The sequence below is a fragment of the Malaclemys terrapin genome, chromosome 2, assembly GCF_027887155.1.
Source record: "Malaclemys terrapin pileata isolate rMalTer1 chromosome 2, rMalTer1.hap1, whole genome shotgun sequence".
NCBI lineage: Eukaryota > Metazoa > Chordata > Testudines > Emydidae > Malaclemys > Malaclemys terrapin.
In genome coordinates, this window is record NC_071506.1 from 245,659,606 (window position 1) to 245,684,116 (window position 24,511).

At 43.3% G+C, this 24,511-nt stretch overlaps 1 protein-coding gene across 2 annotated transcripts in view; it reads right to left on the reverse strand.

Moving 5' to 3' along the window:
- NMT2 (N-myristoyltransferase 2) overlaps nt 1-24,511 on the reverse strand; it is a 54,106-nt gene that overhangs the window by 13,128 nt on the left and 16,467 nt on the right. The window contains exons 2-6 of one of the 2 annotated variants that reach the window (XM_054020570.1): nt 20,781-20,916; nt 9,127-9,229; nt 632-750; nt 447-538; nt 235-351 (exon numbers count right to left, since the gene is read on the reverse strand). In XM_054020570.1, the coding sequence (XP_053876545.1) occupies nt 235-351; nt 447-538; nt 632-750; nt 9,127-9,229; nt 20,781-20,916 (567 nt within the window). Of the gene's footprint in view, nt 1-234; nt 352-446; nt 539-631; nt 751-9,084; nt 9,230-20,780; nt 20,917-24,511 lie in introns of both variants that reach the window. The other variant, XM_054020569.1, reaches the window with a different exon arrangement.

Consider the following 24,511-nt stretch of genomic DNA (forward strand, 5'->3'; position numbering starts at 1 on the left):
CAAGCAGCTCTTCACACCTGCTATCAATAGAACGTTTCTGAGGTGGATATTTGTTTGCCATTGGTTTTAATTGGAAACTTCCAAAAGCCTTGTGAAAAATTTCAGACCTGTGTAAGGTTTCTTCTCCCTCTACGGTCAATGAGGCCTAGCACTCAGCTCTTCAATCAGACAATCCCCATCACGAAAGACAATTCAAGATGTAGCATTTGTTTTTATTTATATATTTATATTTACCTGTCATAAATCCGAATGTGTGCAGGGATGGCGCTTATGAACCCTACCAATTTTTTGTTTGATGATACTCTAACTCCACAGTGCCATTGGGGTAGCCAGCCTGGAGGACGTAGTGCCCTAGAATCAGTGGCAGAAACCATTACAAATTAGTGTCCAAAAGAATGTGATCAAAACACCCTTCTTTGCAATCCAACACAGAAATTGCTACTCACCACATAAGAAACTCAGGTGAGTAGTCAAACCTAAACATGTTATCATCATCTTCTACGTAATTCTCATTTAATAATGTGTACAGTTCCTTTAGCTGAAAACACACATCAAAAAGGAAGAATTTTATCTCACACATCAGCCAGAATGTTTCATCAAAGACTGTGTGTGTACGCACGATTTTACTTACAACTTCAGCATTGCTCAGGTCCAAAGTGTCCCACATAAAACCCTGTGGCAAAGAGTATGGTTCTAGGCGGACATTGTCCTTATCTGGTTCAATTGCACCATGAGAAGTTATAACTTCATCTGTTATAGAAAAGGAGGGAAAAAATTATATTACTAGTTAATTTGAAAATTAATAAGTTTTGAAGTCACTTTACACAAGGTGTAATGTAAAATTATGAAATCAGAATCTGAAGCCTTTTAAAAATGTTAAAAATAAGCTTTTGTTTGCTTACATTATTTCTCTGTTTTACAACTCACTCAAGTCAGCTAATACTTCAGCAGAGCTATTGTACAGAGGCTCAGAGCTATTCTACTGCAGTTTATATCTTAACATTTCATAACAGAGCACAATTAAATAGCAAATTATCAGCATGTATGTATCACTTAGTCAACTGCTGAAAGCTATATCTGGGGAGGAATTCTGCAGTGAGATTCACAAGCTATGGTGCTGATCTGCAAACATTGATTTATATGAACTCAATGGCACTACTCACATGCATCAGTGTTTGCAGGATCATGGCATTTTATAGAATGGCTGCTGGTGAAATGAAAAAACTTTCATTTGTAAATTTAAAATTAAAATTGTGGTTACACTTATAGTTCTGGACTCGCTACTGGGTAATCTTGTCTTTCTCCACAACTTCAGAAGCAGGTAGACTGAAGATATTTTTTAAAATATAACAGGAGCCACTCTTCCTCTGTTGGATGGCTATTACACATCAGCCAACCAGCCCCAGAAGAGGCTTCCAAAGCTGAACAACATTAGGAAATATATTATAACATGTTAATCATGCTTGTACAAATTATTGATAGCGTGTCAGACTATTGCAATCTTAGTTCTCATTAGTACACCTGAATGACCAGTAGGGTGTACTACGCAGCTTCTTTTGCAGAAAGAGCTTCTGTCAGGAGATTGCCCAATAGTGGTAAGGCCAGAATCACCAGCAGCTCCATGAAGACTCTCGGTACAGAAAACCCTCCAGATACCATTGCTACAAAATGATAGTCTTGATCCGCTATGGTATACTACCTATAGGACTGCTGCTAGCAGTCTCTTCTTCGTACAAGGAGGGAAAACTTTCAAGTTTATGAACACAAAGATTCTTGCAACTATTTCTTGAAGCAGAAAGACTAATGCTTCCATTTGAAGTCATAATCTTCAACACATTGAAAAAAGAGCTTCCTTCCCCAGCCCACACACTCAACACCTCAGGAGGAAGCTGAAAAATGTTAAGGTGTAGGCCATTTCCACTTCTCACAAATAGGAAGTAGAAGTGATTTAGCCAGGCTGCTTAACAGAATATTCAAAGACCACTCAAATTCTACAAACCCTATTTCTATTAAGCAGCCCTTTAGAAACACTTCTAGATCCTATTTGTTGGTAGTTGCCCAGACATTTTTTCCCTCATCCTCCTAGACTGGCAAGTGATAGGACCAGCAAGCTCTCATCTCTGAGCTGGTGCTGAAGGATGTTCAAGGTATGACCTCACTGACTGCTGCCTAGCAAAATACATTCCAGTGCTGCATGTAGAGTGAAAGGACTACTAGTTTGAGGTGTTCTGAAAAGATGGCTAAAATTCCAAAAGCTGGATTTAGAGTCCCTCAGGGAATAATGTTGTGACATTATTTTGTTAAATTCTCAAGAATGCTGGAGAGCTTTACACAGAACGCTACTTGGAGCCATCAAACAGCACTTTGGAGATTAAGTCTATGGACTCGTCTACACTACAAAATTAAGTTGACCAAAGGTTGGTTGACATAGAACCACCACAGTAATTATTGTAGTTTTTCATGTCCACACTAACTCCTTCTGTCAGCGGTGCGCATCCTCACCATCAGCACTTGTACCGACTGAAGTGGGGCATTGTGGGGCCCTGACAGCTGGAGCCTCCCCACCACCATGGCTGATAGCTCAGAGTCCCGCCACTGCCTCTTGGTGTCAGATGGAGAGGGGAGGGAGGAAGGAAGGAAGGAGAGCCCGATTCTGGCCCCCTCCCGGTGAGGGATTGGGGTAGGGGTGGGAGGTAAGGAGAGCCTGATCCTGGATACCTCCTGATGATGGATGGGGGCGGGAGGAGAGCCTGAGCTCAGCTGCCTCTTGGTGGGGGATTGGGGGAAAGGAGAAGGGGAGGTGAGCCTAGGCCCGGCTGCCTCCCAGTGAGGGATGGGGGTGGGGGAGAAGGCCTAGGCGGTGGCCAGGCTCAGGCTCTCCTGCCTCTCAATCCCTCACCGGGAGGCAGCAGCAGTAGTCCGGGCTGTCAGTCCCGTGTAGGGTTGACAGACAACAGGTGATATCAGTAATGCAGTGTCTACACAGACATTGCATCACCCTAACATTGACCTAAGTGTGACACCTTTTGCAGAGGTGGAGTTATTAGGTCGATGTAGTGGGCGACTTACATCGGTGGGAGCACCATTATAGTGTAAACACCTACAGAGTGTTAGCTGCCTTATGTCAACCTAATTCTGTAGTGTAGACCAGGCCTATAACCAGCATCCTAAGCAAGCTATTGGGATAACTTAGAAAGTGCAGTGAATTTTGTATTGTCATATGGATAATCATAAATAAAAGAGTTCCTGGGTGTTTCTTCACCTTTCCTGATTCTCTCCTTAACTTCCTATTTTTGGAGTGCACAACTTGAGCAGACCATGAGAGCAGGTGTTTGGGCTGTGACTATTGCGGCCAAGAGTTTCAGAGGCCATTGGAGACTAATTCACAGCCTTATTTTCTTAACAGTAAAATTTTTGTTGCTCACAGAGTTAAGCACCAGAAAGGAGAGCTGAGCTTGAGGACGGGAAAAAGTTTGTCAGCTTTGCTTTAGAGCAGTGTTTTTTGATGCTCTGCTAGTTAGATGTTTGTGACCACCATGAGTCCATGTGGAGTAGACTATTTTCTCCAGGGACTCAGATGTTATGATGCTTCATCCTGAGTGGACTTTTCTTAGTCTGAGGGCAAACAAATTCTTCAATCTCTATGATAGTGTGGACCAGGTCAATTTAACACATCTATCTTATTGGAGTTAAACTGTCTTCCTAAGCCATGTGATTCTGGGAGATTTTTCCCTTCATAAGGGATCAGGCACCCCTGGTATGCCAGAGGTGGCACCACAGAGGAGTGGGACTCCCAAAGAATGGTGATGTGGCTTCTTGACATTTCTAGTTTCTGCTGGATTAATTTTTCCTGGATGCAGCAGCACGGAGGAGAGAGGTGCTTGGTTCCTTCTCCAACTGCGAGGTGACTTCCCTGGATTGCAGTCTGCGATGAGTGATCCTAAAAACCTCTGTTTGGGACGGAAACTCATTAAGTGTAAGAAGGCTAGAAAATTCTGTTTAGTTTTATGAGGGAGATTTTATCCCAAAGAAGAATACTTCCATACATCATTGAATTCGGAGGCCTTCGATCCTGACATGGTGCTAGATTAAAGATTCAAATATTTGAGTCCTTTTAGTCTTTCTACATTTTGGGTCAGTGCCTATGTGTTCCGTACACCACCTAGTTCATTACTGGGTGGTACTGTAATATAAGTGTGACACAGGGGGCCCACTGGTTTCACTACTCTGTGTCAGCAACTCTTATCAGGCTTGACATACTTCCTACACCTAACACACTGTTGTCATGATATATACCCAAAAGGTGGCCTGTAGTATATCACTGGAAAACGAACAATTCACTGATCATTAATATACTTGCATGATATCTTTACAGCATGTGAACAAAGAGTTATAAACGTGGTAGAATTACATTCTTAAAATGTTTTTGGCAAGCAATGAATAAGCCCAGTCTGTCCTAGACAAACGGATGTATACTTGCTTATCTAAACCGCCTGGTTGTCAGGCAGAAACAATGAAGATATATTTACATAAAAGGTAAACAAAGCCATCAAACTAGCAACTGAGTGAGATAGCCTTTTAACTATAAAGACAGGATAATTGAATCTCAAATAAGAAGCAACTGAATCAGCTAATTGTATATAATATTACTGTATTATAAAAGTATATCGACTAAAGTCTTTTGTGAAAGCCTGTGACACACTGGTGATTAATAGCATTGTGAAATGTATGCATTAGTACTATATGAGCAATTATGGGTACTCACTGATATTACACTTTAAAGTTGGTGACTAAACACAGGGAGAAAAAGGTTTCCATCAAGACAGGAGGGAAGGCAGCTATCTACCTGTCTCCAGTGTAAATTAAGCAGTGTGGGAATCAAAACAATGGAAGCCCATTTACATATGAATCAGCAGGAGAATAAAGACCACACCCCCAGGAAGCATTCCTGCCTCTTGAAGGAGGGCCAATGAACATTGGGAAGACAGCATGGCATCTACACGCCAGCAGGAGAGAGAAGTTTTGTCTAGGCTTACTTTTCACAGAATACATTTCAAAGGTTTACTGGACTAAAAAAAGAAAGGGGAGAGAACCCCACAGTTGTCCATCACTTGGGGGATTCAGGGGGCTGGAGCTCTTGAAATCACAGAACGTTGGGATCCTTCAACCAAGGGTGTTGAAGTCTCTGGGAATTGAATATAGGAGAGAAACCTGCTTAGACAAAGATTATAACTTGCTGACATTAAATACATCTTAGAAATGTATTTTTATTTTTGTTTGCTTGTAACCTTTTCTGTCTTTACTACTTATTCTTGGTATCACTTAATCCTACATCCTTTTGTTAAATAAACTTGTTTCAGCTTTATTATAAATCAATTCAGTGCTGTGATTGAACTAAGAATGTTAGTCAAATGAATATGCTGCTGTTATTGTCTCCTTAAAGGAGTAGAGAACAATTTCTGTGAGTGTTCCATGAGAAGGATGGATACTGCAGGGAGACATCTCTGGCAAGCTAAGGAGATGGGGTTCACTGTTGTTTTACCTGCAAGGCAAGGTTTGGACTGGCAGAGTCATGAGGAGTTTACTGGTAAGGAAGACAAGCTGGTATGTCAGGGCAGTTGTCACACAGCTTAGCAGTAACAAAATTCTCACTTGCAGAGGTTGCAGGGTGGGGAGAAAAACAATAAAAAACAGTTACCCACCTTTTCGTAACTGTTGCTCTTCGAGATGTGTTGCTCATGTCCATTCCATTCTAGCTATGTGCGCGCCCACCTGCGCGGTCGTTGGAGATTTTTGCCTTAGCGGTATCCTTAGGCCCAGTTGTGGCGCCCCCTTGAATGCCACACTCATGCATTGGTATATCAGGCACCGCCGGCCCTACGTCCTCTCAGTTCCTTCTTACCGACAACTCCGACAGAGGGGCAGGAGGCTGGGTAATGGAATGGACTTGAGCAACACATCTCGAAGAACAACAGTTACGAAAAAGGTGGGTAACCGTTTTTTCTTCTTCGAGTGCGTCTCATGTTGATTCCATTCTAGGTGACTCTCAAACAGTATCAATGGAGGCAAGCTCGGAGTTCACGGTCTTGTAGCTTGCAGCACTGTTCTGCCTAAGCCAGTGTTGTCTTGAGCTTGCTGGGTAAGCGCATAATGAGACGCGAACATATGGACAGATGACCAGGTAGTGGCTCTACAGATCTCTTGGATTGGTACCTGTGCCAGGAAGGCCGCTGATGACGCTTGTGCCCTAGTCGAGTGTGCCATCACGATCGCCAGTGGAAGCACTTTCGCAAGCTCATAGCAGTGGTGGATGCAGGCCATGATCCAAGACGAAATCCTCTGAGCAGACACTGGGCGACCTTTCATTCTGTCTGCCACCGCAACGAACAACTGCATTGACTTACAGAAAGGCCTTGTTCTATCTCTGTAGAAGGCCAGTGCCCTCCTGACATCCAGGGTGCGTAGCCTGCACTCCTCATCTGACGCATGAGGCTTTGGAAAGAAGATGGGCAAGTATATGTCCTGGCCAGTATGAAACTGGGAAACAACCCTGGGCAGAAATGCTGGGTGTGGTTGCAGCTGGACCTTATCCTTGTAGAAAACTCTGAAGTAAGCACCCTGATCTCGGACACCCTGCGGGCTGACGTTATCGCGACCAGGAATGAGACCTTCCAGGAGAGAAGCAGGAGAAAGCAGGAAGCCAGAGGCTCAAGTGGAGACCCCATGTGCCTCAACAACATGAGATTCAGGTCCCTGGGGGTGAGGTGAGGGATGGGATATCAGACATGTGCGTAGAGACGCTCCAAACCTTTCAAAAACTGTGCCATCATGTTGTGAATGAAGACTGACCTGCCTTGGAACGTAGGAGGAAAACCCGAGATAGTGGCCAGGTGGACCTTGATAGATGATAGGGACAAACCTTGGAGTTTGAGATGCAACAGATAATCCAGATAAATCGCTACCCAGCAAGATCTGCTGGACACAGGCCGAGCATAAACCTCGGAGACTGAGGCATGCCCTGTCTGGGGCGTGGTCCCCGCTGGGACTCTAAGGGCTTGTCTACACTTACATTTTATAGCCTTCTAACTTGCTGGCTCAGGGGTGTGAAAAATCACCCTCCTGAGCGCAGCAAGTCTGAGTGCTTTAAAGCTCTAGTGTAGACAGGCTCCGAGCGCTGGGAGCCACACTCCCAGCGCTCAGAGCTAATCCCCTTGTGGAGGTAGATTACCAGGAGCGCTGGGAGACCACACTCGCACTTCAAATCACTGCCGCGGGAGCGTTCCCATGGCAGTGCTTTGAAGTTTCCAGTGTAGACATACCCTAAATTCTAACTACACTTAACAACTACTTACCACTAACTACAATAAACAAACTATTTACAAGATCCTAAGGCTCAAAGTGAGAAGAGACGAAACCTCTACACCTTGCTATGCAAGGAAAGGTGCTCCAACTAACCACCACAGGCGGTAAGAAGGAACTGAGTGGGCATAGGGCCTGTGGTGCCTGATATATCGACGCATAAGCGTGGCACTCAAGGGGGTGCCACAGCTGGCCCTATGGATACCGCCAAGGCAAATATCTCCAACGACCATGCACATGGGCACACACACACACCTAGAATGGAATCGACATGAGCAAGCACTCAAAGAAGAGCTCACAATTCTGGGAACCTCTGCAGATTGTCCAATTGGCAGACAGTTTTGGAGAAATTTGGGACTGGAAGGGTATTGGGTTCACTCTGCAAAAAAGTAACTGGGTGGAGGAAGCCAGGGTGTGACCTACATGCTTGTAAGGGTGGCTGGCAGGCAGTGTCAGGACTCCGACACAGAAGCATAGCATTTAAGGCATGCAGAGTTGCAGGGCAGGCGGTGATACAAGCCCTTACTGGTATGGGTTGAACCCCAAATGTTACAATAGGTAGTAATTTTAAGAGGGGTCTTCTGCATCATGACTTTCAGAAAGAGAAAAGGATCAAAATACCAGTCAAAATAACAAGGCTATTGAAATAATGAACTATTGGGAGAGAGGGAGAACAGTGTGTGAGGAGAACTCATTTAACCTGTGGCATAGAGGTTAGGCACCCAGCTAGGACTGGTGACATTAACTTACTCCACTCCCCCTTGAGGGGATCTGGCTGGAGAGTGCGGAGGTGGTGCAGTTCAATCCCTCAAGAGTGCTGGAATGGGGAACCAGGCTCAGGAGCAGGAAAATGATCAGTGGAAACCACTGCTGAAAGAGGTGGTAGGGACTGCTTTACTTGCAAGGTCCCCAAGCTTCCCTGGCACTGAAGAGTTCCTGGAATTAGCAGTAGTGTCTTACAGGAGACTAATGAAATAGGGCTTTCTTCCAAGGATGGAGGAGTCAGCAACTGCACTCACCTATAGCAGTAATGAGTGGGGGTGGTTGGAGATAGGTAACAGCTGTGCAGAAGACAGACACTGAATCAGTTTAAAGAAGTCTTCAATCAAGCTGCCTCCAAAACCATGAAGAAGGAAAACACTGTCGTATATAGGATGGACTACAGATAAGAATTGTATGCAGCGGAGGAAGCAGGTGAACACATAGGAACAAAATAGTTATGCATAGGAGAGATGTGTAATTAGCATCAATTTATGCAAAAACAGCGTATCCCACACCAGCATAGTGTGGATCTTTGTTACTCTCTGATACCTGGCTCATAACAGTTTAAAAGTCTACTGCTGCTACCAAATAATAAAGTTATTCCTTTTACTGAAGTGGTAGAGACCTTTCTTCCCTGTAGTTCTCAAGTTCAAACCCGTTAGCCCAAGTGGGATCATTGTAATAGCACATTTCTTGTTTTCATATATGAAACTCATTCTGATATTTCATTTCATGACATACCCTTCCCCCCCACCCCCAAACTACCCATCTCAGTAGTTTATCAGTAATTTCAGATGGCTGCAAAGAGCAGAAGTGACTACTGAATCCTAACACATTTTGATAAAGAATATATCCAAGCAGTTCAACTTTATATCTGTGTTACAGAATACACAGTAAAATTTCAACATACTCCTTTTAGCTACTATTAAGGTCAATTTTGTACATAGGCCCAGTTAAACTTACTAAGTTTGGGTACAGGTTGCGTATCCCAAAACTGGTATTTACGTTTGGTTGCTTCATCAATGTTTTTTGCTGGTCCCTGGCATGCAGAGAGCAGCTCCATAGCTCTCTGAATGTCTTGCAGCTTCTGCATTGGAATGGCTGGATTCTGTACGGAGAGACAACAGGGGAGAGAGGCTTGTTTACTACATGCACACTGAAAACGTAGTGCATACACCATATTCATGTCACTTGCTTCAACTATATTTTGATAGTATTTTGTATGTTTGCTCCCACCTTAAGTGAGGCACTGCCAGGGAGCTCAGGCCCAACATGTAGGTTTTGTTTGGGGAAAAACAATTTTATAAACTTCCATTGTTTTAAAAGTAGTTTAATTATTTTGAAACATCCTCAAAATAGTTTGTTTACATTTAATAAAGAACTTACAGTGTTTGCAACACAAGTATTGCAGCATTACACTACTGTATAAGGACCACAGTGTGAGGCTAACCATTCTTTTTTCCACTGCTCCAGCTGAACAAAGTTGAAATGGTACAACAGAGTAAACCGCTAAAAGCAAAGCTGACCTTAAAATTCCCTCAGGTTTAACAATCTAATGTGTTATTAGTAATGCACATAAGGGCATTTAAAGTAGATAGATACTGTAAAACATCACTTTAAAAAAAGTCAGCACTATTCCATATTTCTATAATGCTATATTGCTACATATTTCAATGTTTACTGAGGTTCTATCAGATGTTCTTTTTATTAATTCTTGCTTTACTTTTCAGTGTACAGGACATGCATGTGTTATAAGTCCATTCTGCCAAGTGCTACAGCTAATGTTGTTAGCAAAGCTTCAAAACGAAGGGAGCATTTAAGAGTAAAGATAAAATAAACTAAAATTCTACTTAAAGAGGAAAGAGACTTTTACAGAACCATCTCCCCACCCTGACAGCCTAAAAGCTAGGGCTAAACTTTCCTAACTTTGGTGGCTAAAGCTAGCCATCTAAACCCTCATTTCAGAGATAAAGCTGAGCACCCACAGCTTCGATAAGAATTTTGCCCATGTAGTGTATACAGACGGCAAACCAGTGATAGGCACAGTGAGTTATACATCTGAAGGGATATTTCTATTTTTGTTTTTCTTAAGAAAAGTACCATCCTGGAGCAGATTTGGGAGTTTTGCCATCAACTTCAGCAGGGCCAGGATTTCACCCCAGGTTTTCTCCAAGGCAACAGATTCAGTCTTTAGATTAGATTAGATTAGATTACATATATTATTTAAAGTGTTCTATCCCAACTGTTGAATATACAAGCTCCCTGCTTCTCAGTTCCATATTAACTTGTCATTATTTTACTTCCTTTCTAGGACTCATCTAGAGAAAACACCACAAGCTATAACTAATATGGACAAGCAGCAGGCTTCAGTACCATCCATCTCAAAGGCAGATCTACAGCATATAGTTTAAGAACTTTCAACTTCAAAAAAGCCTGCATGTCTTGTCTTATTTAATATATATTTTTATTCTCTAAACATTATGCAGTTTCTCTAGTTAACTAAAGTATTGAAAGATTTTCCTGTGAAAATAATACTATGAACATATTAATAAAACTGTTTTCTGGCCTGAAAGGTCAGTGCATTAACATTTATTTACTTATGGGCTTTGGTTCACCCAGTTATGTCAACACTGTTACAGCAAAAAAAAAAAAAAAAAAAAAAAAAAAAAAACACACACCACCAAACAAACAAAAAAAAGGCCTATTTCTAGATCCAAATCATAGTGACATGGATCAGTGTTCTCAACTAAAGATCAATATATATAGTTCCCATTTGTCTAGTATGAAGGTTTCTAAGGAAGTAGAGATTTTTAACGCTTACCAGTACACGGACTAATCAAATATCAATTCTCATGTGTCAATATTAGTATTTTGGATTTTTTTTTAATTTTAGCAGTGTAAGCAGTTCCACTCACCACTGTAGCACCCCTTTGGTATTAGAAAGTGGCACTGTGTGCAGGGAAGGCCCCCTCTTGACCACTTCTTTAGCCTTGCAATGGCCTCTGTCTGTATGTGTCTCCCATGACCTAGCTCTCTGGTCAGGTGATCTCTTAAGTTCAGGTCTTTCCCATTATGGGGTAACAAAGTCAAACTACAGATTTTAAAATTTTATTAAGATAATGAAATCTACACCATTATCCAAGCAAAAGATCCTCCTGCTTCTCTCAGGCTACACTGAAGTTCCCTGTTCTTCACCCCTACTCCTGGGGACTGCAGATTTCTTTCTTTGGTCCTTTGGCTGAGCACTGCCTCTCCGGTCTTTTCCCCTGGAAGCCCTTCTTCCTAGCAGGCTTCCCCTCTGCCTCCCTTTCTACTCTAGCAGCTTCTTTCAGGGTATTCCCTGTTTCTTACATGCTCTATCTCAGAGTCTCTCACAGGAATCTAACCTGCTCCTTGTGGTTTTCTCCAGCCTGCCTTCACTAGGCCCTTCCCAAAGAGAGGGGGTTCCCTAGGCTCCTCTCTCCTGGGTTTCTTCTTTCACTAAGTTCTCAACCCTCTCTATGTAGTTCTTTCTGAGCCTTTCATAGCTTAGATCACTAATTGTAATTGAGCCACCAGATCAGGATAAGCTGGGGGCTAACTGCTAAAGTCACAGGCAAGGCTGAGCCCAACTCCCCTTGACAGGCTAGCCAGCCTTTTAATAGGGGATCATAATACACCTCTACCCCGATATAACGCTTTCCTCAAGAGCCAAAAAATCTTAACACGTTATAGGTAAAACCGCATTATATCAAACTTGCTTTGATCCGCTGGAATGCGTAGCCCCGCCCGCCCCCGGAGCGCTGCTTTACCGCGTTATAGCGGGCCGCGTTATATCGGGGTAGAGGTGTATTATTCTATTTCTATGCCAATAATAAATGACCATTATAAATAAGGTATCTGTCCACATAATACAGAAGAGAAGGGGGAAAAGGTATATATCATTCTGATGTTAACCATGACTAGTCTATGGATGATGGTCCTTCTTCCCAAGAGAGAAGGGTTCTTCACTCCTTGCAACTAATTCAGAGATAGGTATGTGGTATGAAATTTTTTTTCAGTTCCTTTTTATTTCTCCAAATAAAGGAGGAAAATTTTCTGAAGAAACACATGTAAGCTGGAGAGCAATATCTGCTTTCTCAATTGAGAGCAAGTTCCTGCAGTTAGGAGGGACTGGCTAAACCCTCTGGAGGAATGGCACAAAGACTGAAAGAATAAAGCAAAATGTACAATTTTATGTGATCCAAGGGAAATTTATCTGATGTATAGAGGGAGCTGGTGGCCTTTTCTGCATAAAATGAAGCTTTGTCAGTGCCTAGAGTCCTCCCTTATGCCACAGGAGGAGTTGTGGAGGAGGTTCATTCTGTTACATGTGCAGAGATGCTGAACAGATGAGGGACTAGTTGGAAAGAATAAGGAATCAGTGACATTTTAAAGCGTATTGATATCACACTTCCTTTTGATCCTTAATGACTTTTTTTTAGTGAGACTGTTACCAGGGGGCAGTTAATGCATTATCCAAAATTAGGGTGACCAGATAGCAAGTGTGAAAAATTGGGACGGGGGTGGAGGGCAATAGGTGTCTATATAAGAAAAAAAACCCAAATATCGGGACTGTCCCTATAAAATCAGGACATCTGGTCACCCTATCCAAAATCCAAGTAGCCACCTGTTGTTGATGGAATAAATGGGCCAAAATTGGAAGAGGGCTAACATAAGGCAGCTGTAACCATAAGTTCAATTACCTGACTATTCAATTTACGGTGTTCCATCATTTAGAACATGTCTCTAACTACTACCTACTATCTAGATAGTTGTTTAAATGCCATTATCCTCAAGTCTGACATTTTAAAACACAGAAAACAGCTGTGGAAATGTCTGGATTAGAACAAACATTGATAATACTTTAAGACAAACAGATTGTGGACAAAGATCATCCTGGACTAGAACATGGACAGGGCTTACTTACAGCAAAGAGACTATGTCCAATTTTGCTTGGCAAGTGAAGACAGAACAAAGATGTGGGCTATGGAGTGGAATTACCAATAAGAATATACACACTGTACTTTACGTTTACACCTCAAAACAGGTATTTTTGTTTTTTGCCTTTGCTCACACATGTATTAGTTCTTTGTGGTTCTCCATTTGTCTATTTGGGGGGTAAGGGGAAGACTGCCTTTTGCCACACTCCTTGTCTGTGTTCTATGACATTTCCTCCTGCTGCTTTGTTTCTCTGTGTTCGCACATACTGCAGGCTGCAAAATAAAAGACTACAAAGTTAAATTCACATTGTAGCCTGCAACAGACACAAGGATAGACACGTTGTTTGTAGGCTAGAGAGGCAAAATGAAAAGATAAGATTTCAGAAAGCAAGACGAGCTGTGTAAGGACTGCTACATATATGCCTAGACAGCAACAGCTGGGAAGTAAAAGGTTTCTCTTCTGTACAAAAGTTCCCGGATGGCACCTTTTGTGATGACAATATTCTGTCAATGCAGAGAGTTTGAAAGCTGAGTTTCATGCAAACATGCCCTTTCCTATATGTATTTGCGCCAATAGGATATTAAACAAGATATTTTCCATGTCACATTTACAGAATTAATTCATACTACAAATGAGAGACCAGAGCATTCAAAAATATTTACAAACACAGACTGACTCAAACTTCAAGGTATAACCCAATCATTAGCTGCCTGGGGTTAGGAAGAAACTCACCCCATGGGCATGTTATTGCTTAATTATCCAGTTATAGGGGTTTTATACCTTCCTAGTCAACATTTTCATCAATGAGCTGGATGTAAAAAATCACTGCGGATTAATACTTGTGGACGATGAATAGATTGGTTGAGTGGTAAATAATGAGGAGGATAGGGCAGTCGTACCAAGTGTTCCAGTTTGCTCTATAAATTGGACAAAACATTTTTAATTTTAATAGGAATTATTTTCAGGGAGTTCTATGGCCTTGTGTTACACAGGGGGTCAGACTACATGATCACAAAGGTCTCTTCTGGCCTTGGAATCTATGAATATAGCCAAATGCAAAGTTATACATCTAGGAATAAGGAATGCAGGCCATACCTATAGAATGGGGGAGGGGTGACTGTATTACAGAAAATTGTGACTCTGAAAAGGATTTAGAGATCACTGTGGACATGCAACTTAACATGAGCTCCCAGTGTGATGCTGTACAAAAAGGGTTAATGTAATCCTTGGGTCTATAAACAGGGAACTAATAAGTAGGGATAGGGAGGTTATATTACCTCTGTTTACAGCACTGGTGAGACTGATAATACAAAACTGCATATAGTTCTGGTGCCCATATTTTAAAAAGGAGGTTATGCCTGGGTCTGAGACTTGATGCTGCAGTTTTTTTTGTTTTGCAATGCAGACATACCCTAAGAGTCCCAATGAAATAAAATATTGCAAGATCCACAACATATTTTACTTAGGCAAATCCCCAACTAAAACCAGTCAGAGCTTCATCTAAGTAGTTATGCAAGATCAGTTCAGAACTCAGAAACTTAATCCTCATTATCTACAGGACAGGAAAGAGTTTTCTGATTTTGGGGAAAACTGGCAGCAATGCCTTTGTACTGATTAGACCTATTCAGAATTGCTGTTAGCCCCACATAAATTATATTATTTGCTCTTAAAAGCCGTGGTCCATGTTGGTAGCTCAATAACCTTAGTCTGTCTTCAAGTCCCCCTTGGCTGTAGTTGTCTTTGTATTCACAAATACAAATGCCTAGCAGAACAGGATTCCTGTAAAATTTCAACACCCTGTTTGCTCATGAGAACAGGGAAGGCAGGCACAGGGAAAGTCAATAGGAAAGTGCTATATGGACACTTTAGGTCACAAAAAACTAATACAATAGGGTGGGGGGGAGGGGAGAAGAAGGGTTATTTGGTTTTTACTAGTTTCACCCTGAAGTCTAATTTTTAAATGTAGACTACGTTGCAGCCCTTGCACAGTTCAAGAGAACAATCTGTATGTTAATCTGCAATTTTTAAGTAGCATATTAAAATTGCTGCCATCCATATCTCTGGTCCTTTAAACTTTTAAAGTTCACTGGAATATTTATAAATGCGTTTATAATACAGGCAGAATAGAAGGAGAAATCTGAGTAACTACAGTTGATCCCCCTGTGATTATGGGACACCAACCATCTGACTCAATTACTTCGCCTAAATGTTTTTCCAAGTCAAAAATGACAACAGTACCTTCCTGTAAGTGAAAAAACAGGACAGTTCTAAGATAGTGGTACTTCTCAGATCCTAGAAAAGGCCTTCAGCCTCATTACGTGCCTAAGATGAGTAGTTATATCACAACCACATGCCTTGCTATCCATTATTCCCTACATAAAGAAAGAATGTACTGAATTTAAGAACCTGCATGTACCGATATACAAAGCTGACTCACATTTATTTGCAGGTAGAAAATTTCAAATGCACCTATGGGAGTTAGGCACCCAACTTCTATAGGAAAATCAATGTGAGTTGGGCACCTAAATGTTGCCAGCCTCAGAGTACATGTTACTACTGCCAATCATTACTGCTGGGAATCCATCTGCATCAAAAAGTTCAAAAGGTCAAATGTGTCAGTCAAAAGAGGAAAAAGTCATAGGAGACTCATAAGTCTTGCATTCCTGTGGTTTCCTGACTGCTGAAGCTGCTTACATCGCTGTCCCATCTCATCATCCACCTTCAGCCCCCACCTTCACCTAGACTCAACAGCACTCTTAGATGATCCTGTATGTTTACCTTAGAGGAAAGGCACATATACGCATCTCAGCTAAAATACCTGCAAACTCCCTTCACCTAGAAGTGAAACAAATGCCAAAGGTCATAGTATAATTTATAAAACTCAAGAATCACAAATAAGGAGAAACACACGTTTTCCATGACTAGTAAAGAAAATTAATATTGCTCAGCACTTGACCAGCTTGACAGTCCAAAACAGCTCAGAAATCTAGCTAGAAAAGCTCCATTTACTTACTACTTGTGTGGACAGGAACAGAGCTGGTGAATGCAAAGGCAAATGAACTGGGTACCTGTATGTTGAATCTGAAATTAAGGCCTCTTGTTTTAATCACTAGAGGTTTGGAGAGGGGCTTTTTAAGAGCATATATATTTAATTAAAAATCAAATCTCACATGCTATCTACAATAAAAATGGCTACAAACATAATGGAATTAGCGAGGCTTTGTCCCTGTGGTGACCATCATATCATCAGGTGTTTTAGTGAGCATAGTAAACAACATATGACAGAGATGTGCATATCATACCTGCAGCATAATGTGACCCAGACTACATTTGCCAGAGAAAGTATGGATACAAAACTGCAAGTGCTGAGCACCCCCAATACCCATGAATTTCAACAGAAGTTGAGGGCATTCATCAGCACTTTGCATGACCCATCCAGGTCTCTGGTGAATAGTGAGCAAATATAATTCTTGGCAGAAAGGCAATTATCCACTTTCCCTGGCCATCATACACAGAGCTTAACTGCTTGCTACTGATATAAACCAATTTGTGAAACATGGTGCTACAGATTTGATGGAAATCTGGCTATTCTGATTAGAGAGTTCGTTTCCCCAGAAAGTGTAACATGAACCTATGTAACTTGAGGTCAAAGGTCAACTACTTCCTGAAATCCTAAAAGTGAGGCTGTCAAGATTGGTGAATGTACAGAATCTTTATTTTATAGTTTAACTAATGAATTCTGATCCATGGGCTATAGTGTCAGTGACAGGTCATAATCCCTGGTTTTGAATCAGATTACCACTCCTCCCCCCCCCATATCATTTTATTCTAAAGTGTTACATCTCTCAGTTAATTCTGTGGTATCCGTTTCCCCATTTGAGGTAGAGAGCAATTTTTACTTAGTTGACATTTAAAAAATATTTTGTATGCTCTGAAATGTACTTAAAACAGTTTTAAAGGAAGCTGCTCCTGGAAGAGTCAACTGAACAAGAAAAAATAAAGCATTTTCATACTACTAACACAACCATTAAACCCTGCTTGGAGTAGCTGAAAAATTAACTGCTGGCCAGACTTACCAAAACAGGAAAAGTAATGATTGGCTACAGATTCTCTTTCTTGAGGGAAAAAAGTCTGTATATTAACTTGGATTAACAAAGTATTATTGTAATTCATTAAAAAAGGGATTTAAAACTGTATGTATTTTAAAATACACCATTCAAAACATAATAAGGAACTGCATCTTTACTTCAGAAAGGTAGTAAAAATTCTAACATCCTTTTAGCTGACTTTACTATAAGCAACTAACTTCAAATCTGTTTACTGTCTATTATATTGCAGACCCATGACAAACAGCCCATTCTTTAAAGAAAATCAAAATTAAAGAGCATGAGGAGTCTAAAAAGTGATCACTCTTGGTGATACTGTATGTTCTTGCTACACATTTAAAAATGCAAAACTTAACGCAAAAGCAGCACACACATAGCACTAGAGGTGACACTGAAAAAGCCCTAGATCAGGGGTTCTCAAACTTCATTGCACCGCAACCCCCTTCTAACAACAAAAATTACTACATGACCCCAGGAGGGGGAACTGAAGCCTGAGTCCAAGGGCTTCAGGCCCAGGCAGTGGGCTTTGTCCTGGGCCATGGGGCTTGCGCTTCAGCTTGGCCCCAGGCTTTAGCTCTGGGCCCCAGAAAGTCTAAGCCAGCCCTGGTGACCCCATTAAAATGGGGTCAGGACCCACTTTGGGGTCCCGACCCAGAGTTTGAGAACCGCTGCCCTAGAGTGGACAATACATAATGTATCAGCATGCCAGCAAAACAGAACACAATTTTCCCCCTGAAATAAACAGATTACACTATTACACTTGTCAAATCTTATAGGGGGACTAATGGCACAAAGTTGAGTTTCTCTGCATTAATCAGATGAGACAACCTCTCCACTCAGGCACAATCAATGGTCTATGAACTTTCAGATGATGGTGCTATGAAGCTCACTCCTCAGAGTAAGGTTTCTAAGTTATATCACTTGGTATTCTTGATTGAAGCATTAATGATCTGGAGGATGGTATGGACTGCACCCTCAGCAAGTTTGCAGATGACACTAAACTGGGAGGAGTGGTAGATACACTGGAGGGTAGGGATAGGATACAGAGGGACCTAGACAAATTAGAGGATTGGGCCAAAAGAAATCTGATGAGGTTCAACAAGGACAAGTGCAGAGTCCTGCACTTAGGACAGAAGAATCCCATGCACTGCTACAGACTAGGGTCCGAATGGCTAGGAAGCAGTTCTGCAAAAAAGGACCTAGGGGTTACAGCGGACGAGAAGCTGGATATAAGTCAACAGTGTGCCCTTGTTGCCAAGAACGCTAACGGCATTTTGGGCTGTATAAGTAGGGTCATTGCCAACAGATCAAAGGACGTGATCATTCCCCTCTATTCGGCATCGGTGAGGCCTCATCTGGAGTACTGTGTCCAGTTTTGGGCCCCATACTACAAGAAGGATGTGGTAAAATTGGAAAGACTCCAGTGGAGGGCAACAAAAATGATTAGAGGGGTGGAGCACATGATTTATGAGGAGAGGCTGAGGGAACTAGGATTATTTAGTCTGCAGAAGAGAAGAATGAGGGGGGATTTGATAGCTGCTTTTAACTACCTGAAAGGGGGTTCCAAAGAGGATGGATCTAGACTGTCCTCAGTGGTAGCAGAAGACAGAACAAGGAGTAATGGCCTCAAGTTGCAGTGGGTTTAGGTTGGATATTACGAAAAAAATTTTCACTAGGATGGTGGTGAAGCACTGTAATGGGTTACTAGGGAGGTGGTGGAATCTCCTTCCTTGGAGGTTTTTAAGGCCCGGCTTGACAAAGCCCTGGCTAGGATGATTTAGTTTGGGATTGGTCCTGCTTTGAGAAGAGGTTTGACTAGATGACCTTCTGAGGTCCCTTCCAACCCTGATATTCTATGATTCTAAGCTAAACATTTTTAAAAGTCATGTTTTTCCTTGTTTACTTAGAATAAGATGGTCAAAGCATGGTCCATAGCCCAGAGGTGCCTCTCAGCCAACATCATATTTAACACAGAGCCTGTGGAGGATACATATCCCATTGTGTGATAGGACATTCTGATTTAAAGCAGAGGCCTTTCAGGTGAAAATGGACCATCACATCTGAGGCGGATTAAGATGTATTGGGGTCCTGGGCACAAAGAATAGTTGGTCCCCCATACTCTGGGGCACAGGGGTGCCAGAACTGGGCACTTTTTAAAAATTGGAGGGCCATGCCTGCCCACTTTTTAACATGGGCATAGTAGCCTCGGGCAGGTGCGGCAGCGGCGCAGTTTGGGGAGGGCAGGATAGCACTGCCCCCTCCGGGCCCCCCAACCTGCAAGCCTCGGGCCAGAGGCGACAGGAGGAGCAGTGCCGCACATGATTGGTGCTTGGGCTCAAAGCCCAGGTGGCAGCAGGGGCAACCTGCCACCAGGAGCAGGAGGGACCCAACAGGGGCAGCCTGGCATTAGGAAGGGAAGGAGCAGGAGGCCAGACCAGAGTCCCTTCCTCTGGGTCCCACCGGCAGCAGCGTGCCCTGGAGGGTGGGGACATGGGCTAGGAGCTGCTTTTGGGTACGCTGGGCCCTGCCCAGAGCAGACGGAGGGTCCAGGGCTACCCCTACAGTACCCCAGGCTCCCTGGAAAGCTCCTACCACTGTCCAACTCTGGCTTCTGGCCTGGCCCGGGGTGGTGCCCTGGGGGAAGAGGAGGAGCAGGAGGCAGGGCCACAGTTACAGCATTGGTGGCCCCTCACTTCTACCCAAGTTACGGGCTCCTGCAGGGGGCCCCCAAACCGGCCCCTGGGCACAGATCTGGATGGATCTGGAGCCTCCCCAGACTGTATCTCAGTACTAAAGAGGACAGATGCAACTGGCTCCATTTTATGCCAATTAGGTGTGTACTTCAAAGCAACAGGTTGCTTGTTTCTCCAACTGAGGCTTGCCTTATCTAAGTGTGGATGCCCATGACACAGAAGTTTCTTCGGACACTTTGTATGGTATTTTCCCTCAAAAATAAAATCATAGGACTGGAAGCTCAAGAGGTCATCTAGTCCAGTCCCCTGCACTCATGGCAGGACTAAATATTATCTAGACCATCCCTGACAGGTGTTTGTCTAACCTGCTCTTAAAAATCTCCAATGATGGAGATTCCACAACCTCTTCAGCAGCAGCTGCTGAAGACTGATCCAATTCAAAGTGCAGCAGTCAGCATAGACTTGCCTCCCTGCTACTGAAATCCACTACCAGATGGCACTGTACTGTTCAAGAAATTGGATATAAATCAGGACAAGTTAGAATGAGGCTAAACTAGAGGCAATTTATCAAACACAAAATATGCTACAAAAACATTACTGGTGCAGATTAAAATTCTCCGCTACCAGGCCACCACCAACCTGAATGTTAACAACTGAAAAAGCTGTTGCCTCCTCCCTTCACAGAACACATCTCCCTGGTAATCACCAGCATACCGGAGGCAGCTTTTTAAGGCTGCCAACTACTGTACATACTTACTATCTCACATAGTTCCTTGTCCTTTCATTTCTAATCATGACAATAACCCAAACTACCCATGCCCGATTCAAATGAGTGTTAAGGCAGCACTACCCACTTTCACAGGAAACCACAGAAGTTAAAATAAAACAAGGCTCTCACTTTTGAAGGCTGTTGAATTTTAATCTCCTGGGAGTCAGATGCAGAATCTGATTTGGTGCCACCGGAGTTTGGTTTCTCCTTTTTTCTCTTCTGTTTCTTTTTCTTCTTTTTAGCTCCCAAATCCCCTCCAGGACTTCTGTCAGGAAATTCAGAGAAGGTGAAATAAGAAAAACGAATACCACAAAGCTTGAAGTACATGAAAGTTAAATTTAGAAAACCACTACTCCTACATATGAAAACTAACAACAGTCAGACATGACACTGGGGGAAAAAAACAGGACAAACAAAGGAGTAAATTGCAGAAAAGTTCTCTATATTAACTTGATCATTTGCTTTCCATTCAGTCACCTAATTTACAGGACATTTGGGCACCATACAACAGTCAATACCATCCCCTAGGCTTTTATATAACAGAAACATGAAGTGGCAGTTTTTACATACACAGCAGAAGTTGTAATGTCTCGCTGAACAATTTTATTTATGTAAGCGGGGGAATGGTCCCGCTATTGTGGGGAACTTTCCTGGCTTCTGCACTACCCCGGTAAAGTGGACTAGCGAAAGGATCTGAGTCCCCGCTCCCACTTCCTTTACCCAGAGGCCTCCCTGCCCTTGAGGGCTCCCCTTCCACTCTCCTGTCTGGCTGAGTCCTCGTAACCCCAACAAGGCTGGGCCCAGGATTTCTGGGGGGCTCGACCCCCAACCCTGCTGTGGTCACCTAGGACAGGGGCTAGGGTGTCCCCACTCCGGGGTACTCTCTCTGCACTGGGCACCTCCCTGACCCACTGATTATTCCATACAATTTAAAGCAAATACAAGTAGTTTAATTAACAATTAATTTTAAAAAAGAATAAGGAAAAATGGGAAAGGTTAAAGGAAAACACATCACCCCGCTCTGTGGCAGGGAACATTACAAACAGTGTCTCTGGAACGTCAGGGCAGTTCAGTCTGTTCCTTGTAGGTCCCAGGCCTGCTTCTCAGGCCCTGTCTGTGCTGCAGGGACGCTGTGGGTTGGACACTTGCTCTGGTGGTGGCCACACGCTCTCAGGCTCTAGGTGGCAGGACCCTTCTTCCCAGCGTCGCCCCCGCCCGGTCGGGATTATGATCCCCCTGCAAGTTTGGCCTGCAAGGCCTCTTGGCTGAGGCGTCTCCCTGTGCTGGGCCCACTGCCCAGGGTCCCCCTCACTCTCCCCAGCTGCTCACCACACTCGGACTGCACACGGCTCCGGACTGCTCCAGCCCCAGCTCCGGACTGCTCCAGCTCCACTCTGCCTCAGCACGGCTGCTGCTGCTGCTCTGCCTTCAGCTCCCTGGGCTGCTTCTCTGGCCTCCCTGGCTCTGGTTGCTGCAGCTCTGCCCCCAGCACAGCTCTGCTCTGCAGGCTGCTTCTGTGACTCTGCTCCCGGCTCTGACCTGCTTCCTGGCTGCTTGTCTGGCCCCTCTGGCTCTGGTTGCTGCAGCTCTGCTCTCTCTGGGCTGTGCTCTGGCTTTGGGGCTGCAGCTCTGCTCCCCAGCTCAGCTCGGGCCCCTGCTCTCTCCTTAGCTCGGCCCCACTCTGTCTGACTCAGGCCATTCCAGTTCACACGGAGGACGGGACCCCCCCGGCCTCCTGACTCTCTGATTAGCCTGCCCGCCCTGTCAATCACGCTGATCTGGAGCATTGGCCTCTCCCCATTGTTCCTGGGGACAGTCAGTCTCAGGCTCCTGATTTGCCATCGACCCTTCCCCTTTTAGTGCTGGGAGCTAGCCAACCAAAACACCCCCACTGAGTGTTAGTAAGGGGGCAACAGTCCCCTTACATTTAGCAGGAGTCATTTTGCAGAAAGAAAGGGGCAGGAGACTTCAGGGAGGAAGAGAAATATAGTACTGTAATGCACTAGAGCTAAAACTTGCCTTATGTATGTCTGCAAAAGTAATAATTGAAGTTTCAGAATATAACTCTGCATTGGACTAGAAACACTATAACCACAAACATTAGATGAACATTTCTGATATTTCCAGCAAGGAATTGTAGGTGGGATTTTCAAAAGTGGCTTTGGAATTTAGGTACACAGGCTCCATTGAAAGTCAATGGGACTCATGTTCCTAAATACCGTAACTGCTTTTGAAAATCTTTCCCCATGTCCTCGGATACTCTTGATGCTTATCAATGGTCCACAAAAGGATTTAGGAAGAATGAATTAGAGGGAAGGATCCAACCAGAAAACACTCCATGCAATTTTTCAGGGAAACTTTGTTTCAAACATATGATATATATCTTGCTCAAATCTCACTGAGTAAAAGGAGAGTTACTATCAATTACTATTACTGGATCAAGTTTAATGGAAAACAACAACCAACTGCATCCTACACTTGCTGACTCCAAACATTTTAGCTGATGACACCGTGAACCCTTTTTTCCTTACATAAAGAGAGCAGTCAATTAACAAATGACCAAATACAAGAGTAGAGCCTGTAGATATTGAGGGAGAATGCACCATTGGATGGTAGTAACAGCCATCAGACAAACAGGAAAAAAACAAAATGACAAGGAAGAAAGAGGAAGACTCTAGAACACAAGCTGAAAACTCTCCAAGAGAAGTTAACAGTCAGGAAAAACCATATGTAAATCATGGGCTCCACAGCAGATGTTACATGCTTTTTTGCACTAGACAAAAGAAAGACTTTACTTATTTCTACATGAGAAACAGCTTTGATCGTGAGGGACATTGGGAAGCATACTGGAGACATCACTTGACTATTCTAAGTCAGGTCACGGGAACAAGTGGATTAGCATAGTGAGTTGCAACCATTATGAATCCTTATGGAAAGTATTCCTGTAAAATCTATTGTCATCTTTACTGCACTCTCATTTCAAAAGGTATATATACACCCACAGTCTTGGCAATTGCATTGCTGGTCAATACTTGAGTCCCCAAGGCCTGAGAAAACTCCACATGCCCAAATTGAATGCTGAAAGCCTGTGTTTCAGCAAGTACCAACCAGTCACTGTAAACACTCATCTGTATAGTAATATCATTGTTCTCGAAATCCATTCTTGTATGAAAGATCAATGCTGAGAAGCGCTGATCCCTACAACTCCACAGGAGTTCAATCGAAGTTGCAACAGCAGAAGAGAATGAAGGAGTACAGGACTGGTGCTCAGCACCTCTATGGATCAGGTCCCAACAACTATCTGACAGACACAGGCATGGAGAGCTGGGAGACAAGGGGGAGATGCGAGAAGGTGGAATGTTTCCTTGAGCTCTGCAAAAGAAACACTTCTTTACTTTAATTGTGGTTCTTTGAGATATGATACAGATGTGTATTCCTCTTAGGTATATGCGTGTCCAGCGCATCAGAGCTGGAGAATTTTGCCTAGCAGTACTCGTAGAGGGACAGAGCTTGCGCTTCCTGACCATAACCACTTCCCCTGAGGCTACACCACCCTGAATCCCCTCAATCCCTTCGCACTGAACAACCAGAGACTAGACATCAACACAGAGGGGACAGAGGGCAGGTCTTGGAATATATATCTGCATCACATCTCAAAGAACTAGTTACAGTAAGTAACCATTTCTTCCTCTGAGTAGATGCAGCCGTGTATTCCACTTAGGTGATTCATAAGCAGTACTCACAAGAGGTGGGGCTCAAAGTCTATTTAAATAAAGACTTCAGGACGGCCTTCCCAAAGTTTGCATCTGCTTTGCATGCAACAGTAACCGCATAATGGTTTGTGAAAAAACCTTTGCTGA